Here is a 10083-nt window from a genome sequence, read left to right as displayed (position 1 = left end):
GGAAAGCTGACCTGAGAAGGCCAGGTGATTGTTGTGTCCAGGTGTAACGTCCTGGCCAGGTGAATGGAAAGCTGACCTGAGAAGGCCAGGTGATTGTTGTGTCCAGGTGTAACGTCCTGGCCAGGTGAATGGAAAGCTGACCTGAGAAGGCCAGGTGATTGTTGTGTCCAAGTGTAACGTCCTGGCCAGGTGAATGGAAAGCTGACCTGAGAAGGCCAGGTGATTGTTGTGTCCAGGTGTAACGTCCTGACAAGGTGATTGTTGTGTCCAGGTGTAACGTCCTGACAAGGGGATTGTTGTGTCCAGGTGTAACGTCCTGACAAGGTGATTGTTGTGTCCAGGTGTAACGTCCTGACAAGGTGATTGTTGTGTCCAGGTGTAACGTCCTGGCCAGGTGAATGGAAAGCTGACCTGAGAAGGCCAGGTGATTGTTGTGTCCAGGTGTAACGTCCTGGCCAGGTGAATGGAAAGCTGACCTGAGAAGGCCAGGTATTTGTTGTGTCCAGGTGTAACGTCCTGGCCAGGTGAATGGAAAGCTGACCTGAGAAGGCCAGGTGATTGTTGTGTCCAGGTGTAACGTCCTGGCCAGGTGAATGGAAAGCTGACCTGAGAAGGCCAGGTCAGTGTGCTGGTCTGCGTGTTTCTCTGGGGCCAAACGCCTGTTTTATATAACCACAAGCACAGCTAATCTGATTAGCATACTGCGTGTTTATAGGGAAGAGCATTCATAACACCTCTATTCTTGGTCATTAGGCCTACATGCAATGCATGAGAGACAGACAGACAGGCAGACAGGCTCTCTGTTTATATCATATGACACTACTAAACAGGGTCAGTGTAGGAATAGGCTTTATCTGTGTCCAGGAAACCGTTTCTTATCAATAACTTTATAGCATTGCCTGGGTGCAGGACAATTTGTAGAATTTTGGGGCAGACCTCTGCTGATTCCATCTGGCTCTTATTGCTTGACTTGACTGAGGCAGTCTTCTACTATAGCACGTTTACTTCTTTCAGCCACAATGTTGGATTCCAAAGCACACCTCTACAGGAGCATAGTGAAGGAGAGTTCTGTTCACCCATCCGTCCCCTCTGACACAAAGTGTTGCACACACCCCAGCTGTCATGTCTGTTATGCACGTGCATGGAAAACCCTGATACATACCAACTGATCAATCAATATTCAGTGACAAAGGAACTATAGCAAGTCCATTAAATGACCATACAGATTTGTTTACTTGTTTTCTGTGCTATTGCTCGCTATGCGTTGCTTGTCCTATGTCGCTCTGCAAGGCCTCACTGCTCCTGGTTTGTCTGTACTGGTATTGTTTTTAATAACCTGCCCAGGGACTGCAGTTGAAAATTAGCTGGCTGACTAAAACCGTCACGTTTACTGAAACGTTGATTAATGTGCACTGTCCCTGTAAAAATAAACCCAAACACATGATGTGGCATTACAGTCTGTAGCTGGATCACATGGAAGTTGTAAACTTCCTTGTATATAGCCTTGTAACTTTATCTTGTTACTTTTTTTTACTATTCTTATCTATTTGCATATTTCCTTACTTTTAACTGCATTGTTGTTAAAGAGCTCATCAGTAAGCATTTCACAGTAAAGTCTACACTTGTATTCAGCACATGTAACAAATAACATTTGGGCTATTGGGCTCAGTGAAACTACAACGTTCTGTTGCCTTATATTCTTATGATATACCACAAAAAAAACACCATCTTTATGAAGTTGATTTTAATTGTGTTGAAAAATATCAAACATAACTCTGTACCCAAAAGTTACACATTGCATTGAGAAATATACAACAAATTGTGGACACGAGGCAAATCAACACCATATACCATTTTTACACAATGTCATGGGTGATCTATTTACAATTTGCATGATGGGACAGAAGCCCCTCCCCCCTATTGCACTTTACCTGCATTAAGGGGAGACAGCCCATGGACACATCACTCCCAGCAACATGACAACATGCAGGTGGGAAACATAATGTACGACATACAAAGTTCCAAATGTTCCCCTTTAGCGCTTCCCTAGTTTCCCAGCTCCTTTTTTACCTCCAGGTGGTCCTTGACCTTTACCCCCTGCTCTTCCTTTGCCCTTCCCACCCCCACCCTTTCCTTTTCCAGAGAAATTACCACCCTTGCGTCCCTTCTTCGCCCCCTTCCTAAATTTCGCTGCAGACTCCTCTCGGTCATCCTCTCGCATTTGTTTGTTTACAGCTTTGTTGACGTCCAGACGAGGTTTCTTACTGTCCATCACTTTCAGCAGATCCAGCTGCCTCTGCTTTTCATTGGAAAAGTTACCAATGACAGGCTGGAATTTCCTCTTCTTCCCGGTGTTTCTGGGAGCTTTCTCCTTCGGTAGGCGGTCTTGGAATTTACCTGCGGAAGCGGTGGATACCTTGGCCACATTGACAGCCCTAACCAGGTCAGTTTTGGATTGCTGCGCGGTCGGTGTGAGTCCAACACCTGGTACTTTGATCTTCTGTGCCCTGGCTATGTTCCTCAGGCGATGCAGCTCGTTTTTTGCAACCTTCTCCTTCTTGGCTTTGTTCCGTTTGGCAAATTGGTCCTCGTTGGGGTCGGCTGTTTCGGGGACCTCAATCAGCCACTCTTTCGTGCCATCATTAACACGCTTGTAGCCCCAACGCCGTTTCCACTCTTTGGCAACATCGTCCCATACAAGGTTTGTTTTCTTCTTCTTTTGGATCCCCTTCAGTTTAGCAAATTCCTCCCATTTGGTTGGAGGCCTGGGCTTCGGTGGGGGCTTCTCTCTCGGCAGTGCAGTGGTCGGCTCGGGTAATTTGACTACGATTACCTCCTCTACTCTCTCTGTGGGATGCTTCCATATCTCGTTGATTAGGAGCTGCGTGTTGTCACGAGCTAGCGAGCGCAGGAAATCGTCTTTCTTCTGTTCACGGAACTGTCGAATGTCAATACGGTTCTTGTCGTATGCAACCAGGTTTCCGATGTCAAACTCAAGGTCCAGTTCTTTTTGAACGGTGATACTTTTGAGTTTTTCAGCCTCATCTTGTTCAGCTTTAGCAAGCACGTCTTCTATACTGCACGCAGCCATTTTTGAAAGCGTGTCCGACATACGTGTGTTTCATGTCACGTGAAAGGTCACTATAATTTATTTCCGGGTTAATATGTCCCCATTCGAAAAGTAATTCCTCATGTCCACCGGGTGGAGCCATTGTCTTACTTTTCTCGTTGCCATGATTACATTTTAAAATATTCTTTAATCCAGTCTCATTTGAACAAAGTGAATACTTTGATTATATTACTTGAGTCTATCATTATCTGAATGTCATATTACTTAATGTTTAGCATTTCTTAGTAATAAAAAAAAGGTCAATTATTTACTTAAAATAGTTCATAGACGCTGTACTACTTTAGTCCTACTGACTGCTCAATGCTCTTCTCCTCCACGACTCAATGGACTGAAGGTGAGGGGTGTGAAAAGAGGATACTCAATGTCCTGCTGACTTGGTCATGAATGTGTGGATGGATGAGTGTTAAGCCAGGAGGTGTGTGTGTGTGTGTGTGTGTGTGTGTGTGTGTGTGTGTGTATGTGGGTGCCACTTCTGAATAGACCCCACCAAGGACCTGTACGTGTCATGTTTGATCCATTCCAGGATGCAGTGTATAGATCAGACTCGGACACATACATAATCAATATGCGATCTTCTCTCATTGATCGGATCTTTCAACATCTGTTAGATTTAATTTCCTTATTCACTTCATCATCTAAGCAGAGGAACATTTCAACAGAGATCAGGTAACCATGGAGTTAGATAAAAACCTATTGCCTCACAATCGTTATAGGGGACTCCATAGACAATATGGGATTCTCACTGCTCACCATGCTTGTCCTCTAGCTAGAGAGAGAGAGATTCTTTGTTAAGGGACTGTACGTTATTTATAATGAGGGATACCTAGAGAAAATCGGACCTCTCTGAAATGTAAATGGATGTCCCTCTCTTCAGTAAAGTGTTTTTTTTTTTACCCGACCCAAACCTGAACACTTGGAAAAAAATAAGAATTACCCTTCCCTATACCCAAAATAATATTTAAAACATGAAGCAGAGAACATGCCTAACGTTTACCTTCACTCCTAGGGCAGCACAGCCTTAGATATGCAGTTTTTTTGTTGTTGTTGTAAGGATTACAAAGTAGCCAGAAGGTTGTGGAAGTGAAGACCACTTCAGACAAGGGTAGGGGTTAAAAGATATCCATTATAATAAAAGCACTGCATTAACCTATCATCTTATTTGCGATCTGATAAAAAATAGCCTTTTATAAATGCATTTCATGCAATTCTACATGATTTTACATGACTGTAGTCAACCATAATCTTTTTTAATAACACAACAGAGCATGAGAACAAATGGGCGCCTGCTGAAACACTGGAAACGTTGTGATTTCTATACAGGCTACTGATAAAGAGGACAGCTTAAAGGAACAAAGCTAAAGTTGTGTATCAACTGTAAACATTTAGAGTAACATAACCAGTTACAACTGAAGTACATGATCATCAATGAATATACGAAAAATACATTTGTTGTTTAACACAGCAGCTGCATATCATCAGGTATGCCTATATACACTTGTAACTTTTTAATTTGGGAAACTGTCATTTTCTAAGTTATTATATTTCATTCCATGATATTGTTGTTACAAAATAGATTTGTTTTGACTGTGATTAGGGTATGAGAATATTTGCTAGACTAAATGAACAAACTAGGCATGCATAGCTCACCGCATGATCCTCAAAAAAATATATTTCTTAAACGCAGGCAATAGCCTTGAAATAATAATATAGCCTTAATAATTATTTTTAGCTACTATTGTATCGTGTTTTGACCATGACAGTTTACAATCCAGGGTTACTCAAAGCAGTTTAGTCACCTCAACATGCTCAAATTCCACATTATTTATTACAAGATTTAGTAGAGGTTAAGTGAATGATTTGTCCCAAATACAATGCTTTTAGTTTAAAAAATATTTTGGATTATCTTATTCCTTCCCACCCACTCTGAAACTAACTGCAACTCTTTGTTAAGTGTTGCAGTCATTTCAGTCGCTGTTTTAGCTGACATGTATAGTGTTGAGTCATCCGCATACATAGACACACTGGATTTACTTAAAGCCAGTGGCATGTCATTAGTAAAGATTGCAAAAAGTAATGGGTCTAGACAGCTGCCCTGGGGAATTCCTGATTCTACTTGGATTATGTTGGAATGGCTTCGATTAAAGAACACCCTCTGATACAGCTGCAGCTGTAAATGCGTTCGTAAATCAATACCTTTCTTGAGTTGGGCTCTGGGATGGTGCAACTGTTGAGAATGTGAGTCTATGTGGGGGGAAATGGTTGAGTGTGTATGAGTGTGGGTGTATGTGCGTATCCCACAACTGTTGCAAAGGAGTAAAAGATGTTAGGGACAATATAGGATGATTCACAATAATTGTTTGCTAATATAACAATTGCTTGCAATAATGTAATTTTGGTAATGGCGAGACTGGTGAGAGGTAAAATCCTTTGCATAAATTGCCTACATTACTACAAATATTAATAGCTAATTATGGAAAATAAGAAACAGGATTTTTAATATATGCTATATATAATACAAATTGAGGTGAGGGTGATGTAAATGCATTTGGCGGTTGATCTACTTCTGATCTGTAAATGGCACTGTGTGCTCTTTTCCAAGGATGGATCCCAGTCGGGGGTGATCTGCCGGGCATTGGGATGACAACCCAACTCAGGATGAGGAGGGCTTTTAGCGGGTGGAATAGTGGGGACCAATTGGAGGTTTACTTAGTAGCAATGCAAATATCATGGTACAGCTGTATAGACACTCAATCATCATGTTACTTTTTAATGGTACGTTTACAAACATAGATTTTGATAAATAGAATTGAAAGTTGTGTCTCATTATGGTAAGTGGTGAAATAAGTATAGCCAGTTACAATTGTAATGGCCTAGCAGATAATAAGAAAAGACGATCAGTATTTACCTGGCTTAAAGAGAAGGAATATAATATCTATTGTTTACAGGAAACTCATTCAACAATTTTAGATGAAGTTTTGTGGAAAAAGGACTGGGGGGGCGAAATATATTTCTCCCATGGGCAAAGAAATTCAAAAGGGGTGATGGTTTTAATTTAAAATAATTTTGATCCAAATGTGCAAATTGTCCGAACAGATCATCAAGGTAGATGGATTATTTTAAATATGTTATTGGACAATAAACAGATATGGCTTATTAATCTATACGGTCCAAATAATGATGATCCAAGCTTCTTTGAAAATAAATATAAGAATTTATCAACTCTACAAGCAACACTAGACTCTATTATTATGGTGGGAGATTTTAATACGGTCTTAAATACCTCTATGGACCGGAAAGGAAATCACACTACAAACTATCACCCTCGGGCACTTAAGGAAATCATGAATGTCATGGATATATTGGAATTAGTGGATATATGGAGACTTAAATACCCTGACCTAGTGAGATATACATGGCGAAGGATTAAACAAGCTGGTCGTCTTGACTACTTTCTTATGCCATTCTCTCTGGCACCAAAAGTTAAAAACGTGTTGATAGGGGACAGAATGCGGTCGGATCATCACATAATTGGCATATATATTACTCTTGCAGAATTTCCACGTGGGCGAGGATATTGGAAATTTAATCAAAGCCTACTAGATGATAAATTGTTTAGAACTAGGACAGAATAATTTAGAACTGACTTTTTCAGACATAACATAGGTACAGCAGATCTCCTTATTGTATGGGACACTTTTAAATGTGCCTTTAGAGGCCGTGCAATTCAGTACTCATCTATAAAACAAAAGCAATTTAGATCAAAAGAGTGCATTTTAACAAAGGAAATTGAAGGACTAACAGTACAGTTATATAGCAATAAAACTGTACCATAAAGGCACAGAATAAGTTAGAGGAAAAACAAAAAGAAATGGAGGAACTTATTCAAGAAAGATCCAGTGTAATATATTATTAAAATAAAGCGAACTGGATGGAATATTGGTAAAAATGCACCAAATAATTTTTCAATCTTCAATATAGAAATGCTACCAATTTTTTTTTTTTGTATTGAAACTTGTTACAAATGATGGAGTCACGCATGATTCACCAAATGATATTTTGAAAGAGGAAGTAAAGTACTTTAAGAATATGTTATCGTTTAAGTCTCCTCCATCTCCACTAATTGAAAGTAATTGTATGGATTTTTTTCCTAATAATAATGTAAAATGTGATGTTCAGAACAGCTACCCACCGCAAACTTCCGGTGAATTTACTAAATTACTCATGATAAACGTTTACAAAAAACATAACAATTATTTTAAGAATTATAGATACAGAACTCCTTTATGCAATCGCGGTGTCAGATTTTAAAATAGCTTTTCGGCAAAAGCACATTTTGCAATATTCTGAGTAGATAGCGTGGCCATCACAGGCTAGCTAATTTGACACCCACCAAGTTTGGTGCTCACTAAACTCAGAATTACTATAAGAAAAATTGGATTACCTTTCCTGTTCTTCGTCAGAATGCACTCCCAGAACTTCTACTTCAACAACAAATGTTGTTTTGGTTCGAAATAATCCATAGTTATATTGAAATAGCTCCGTTTTGTTCGTGCGTTGAGGTCACTATCCGAAGGGTGACGCGCGGGCGCATTTCGTGACAAAATATTTCAAAATATTCCATTACCGTACTTCGAAGCATGTCAAACGCTGTTTAAAATCAATTGTTATGCTATTTTTCTCGTAAAATAGCGATAATATTCCAACCGGGCGACGTTATATTCATTCATAGACTGAAAGAAAAACATGGAGTCGTCTCGTGCACGCGCACTCCAGTGTCATTGTTCCCTGCCTGACCACTCACAAAAACTCCTGCTGTTTTTCGCCCAGAGACTGCAGAGACGTCATTCCACTTTCTGGCGCCTTCTGAGAGCCAATGGAAGCCTTAGAAAATCTCACGTTACAGCAGAGATGCTGTATTTTTGAAAGAGATGCCCTAGAAGAAGAACAAATTGTCAGACAGGGCACTTCCTGTATGGAATCTTCTCAGTTTTTGGCCTGCCATATGAGTTCTGTTATACTCACAGACACCATTCAAACAGTTTTAGAAACGTTAGAGTGTTTTCTATCCAAATCTACTAATTATATGCATATTCTAGTTTCTGGGCAGGAGTAGTAACCAGATTAAATCGGTACGTTTTTTATCCGGCCGTGAAAATACTGCCCCCTATCCCAAACAGGTTAAAAACGAACGTGTCACTGTACGCTGATGATTCATGTTTTCTTTTAAAACCACAATTAGAATCTCTCCACGGCCTCATAGAGGATCTAGATACTTTTGCTATCCTCTCTGGATTAAAACCAAATTATGACGATTATGATAAGATAATATTACGTATTGGATCACAAAAAAATGCCAATTTTACATTACCGTGTAGTTTACCAATGAAATGGTCTGATGGAGATGTGGACATACTCTGTATACAAATCCCAAAAGAAAGAAATTATCTCACTCCAATACATTTTTATAGAAAGTTAGCAAAAATATATAAGATCTTGCTACCATGGAAAGGAAAATACCTGTCTATTTGTGGAAAAATCACCCTGATTAATTCTTTAGTCATATCACAGTTTACCTATTTGCTTATGGTTTTGCCTACACCTAGTGACCTGCTTTTTAAATTATATGAACACATTTATTTTAATTTTATTTGGAATGGCAAGCCAGACAAAATTAAAAGGGCCTATTTATATAACGAATATGAATTCGGTGGGCAGAAATTATTAAATATTAAAGCATTAGATCTCTCACTAAAGGCATCAGTCATACAAAAGTTGTACTTAAATCCAAACTGGTTCTCTAGTAAATAGGATGAGACATTCCTACCAATGTTCAAGAATGTCCTTTTTCCCTTTATTCAGATTATACCTGCTCACTTTCGGTTGTTTGAAAAGGAAATAATCTCCAAAATATTGTTATTTTTTAACAAGCCATAAACAAGCCTTGCAATTTCAGTTCAATCCACCTGAAAAGACAGAACAAATAATACAACAAATAATGTGGTTAAACTCAAATATACTAATTGACTTATTGATTTTTAAAAAGGTACAATTTTAGTCAATGATATCATAAATAGGACTGGTGGAGGTATGTCACACATGCAGCTAACACAAACATATGGAAATGTCTGCTCTACCCAAAATTACGACCAACTAATTGCAGCATTACCACAAAAATGGAAGAGGCAAGTAGAAGGGGGAAAAAGTAAGGAACTTGTATGTTGGCCCTGGAATAAAGAACATAAATGGTTAAAGAAAAGTGTGATAAATAAAAACATATACTAATTTCATTTAAGGACCAAAAAACTGACAGCTGTGCCATATAAATTGCAAAATATTTGGGAAGATATTTTCGATGTACCCATTCCATGGCACATGGTTTATGAATTGATACGCAAAACAATGCCGGATTCAAAACTTCAATTTGTTAAATTACTATACAAAATTCTTGCAACCAATAGAATGTTATATATATGGGGGATTACAATCTTTCCAGCTCTGCTGATTTTGCTGTGAGGAGGCAGAGTCATTCCTATTTCGCAACAAAGCATCCTTCACTCATGCTGCCAAACATACCCTCGTAAAACTGGCCATCCTACCGATCCTCGACTTCGGTGATGTCATCTATAAAATAGCCTCCAACACTCTACTCAACAAACTGGATGCAGTCTATCACAGTGCCATCTGTTTTGTCACCAAAGCCCCATACACTACCCACCACTGCGACCTATATGCTCTCGTTGGCTGGACCTCACTTCATACTCGTTGCCAAACCCACTGGCTACAGGTTATCTACAAGTCTCTGCTAGGTAAAGCCCCGCCTTATCTCAGCTCGCTGGTCACCATAGCAGCACCCACTCGAAGCACGCGCTCCAGCAGGTATATCTCACTGGTCACCCCCAAAGTCAATTCCTCCTTTGGTCGCCTTTCCTTCCAGTTCTCTGCTGCCAATGACT

General features: G+C 39.6%; 1 protein-coding gene across 1 annotated transcript; it reads right to left on the bottom strand.

The window, feature by feature from the left end:
- Nucleotides 1-1729: 1729 nt before the first annotated feature.
- Nucleotides 1730-3124, bottom strand: LOC106579528 (ribosome biogenesis regulatory protein homolog). The gene has a single exon (XM_014159524.3). The coding sequence runs from the start codon at nt 3110-3112 to the stop codon at nt 2036-2038; it is 1077 nt and encodes a 358-aa protein (XP_014014999.3). The 5' UTR covers nt 3113-3124; the 3' UTR covers nt 1730-2035.
- Between the last annotated feature and the right edge of the window lie 6959 nt (nt 3125-10083).

This window comes from Salmo salar, chromosome 19 (genome assembly GCF_965601325.2).
Source record: "Salmo salar chromosome 19, fSalSal1, whole genome shotgun sequence".
NCBI lineage: Eukaryota > Metazoa > Chordata > Actinopteri > Salmoniformes > Salmonidae > Salmo > Salmo salar.
The sequence above is the reverse complement of the archived record's forward strand: the minus strand, read 5'-3'. Positions and strand labels throughout refer to the sequence as shown.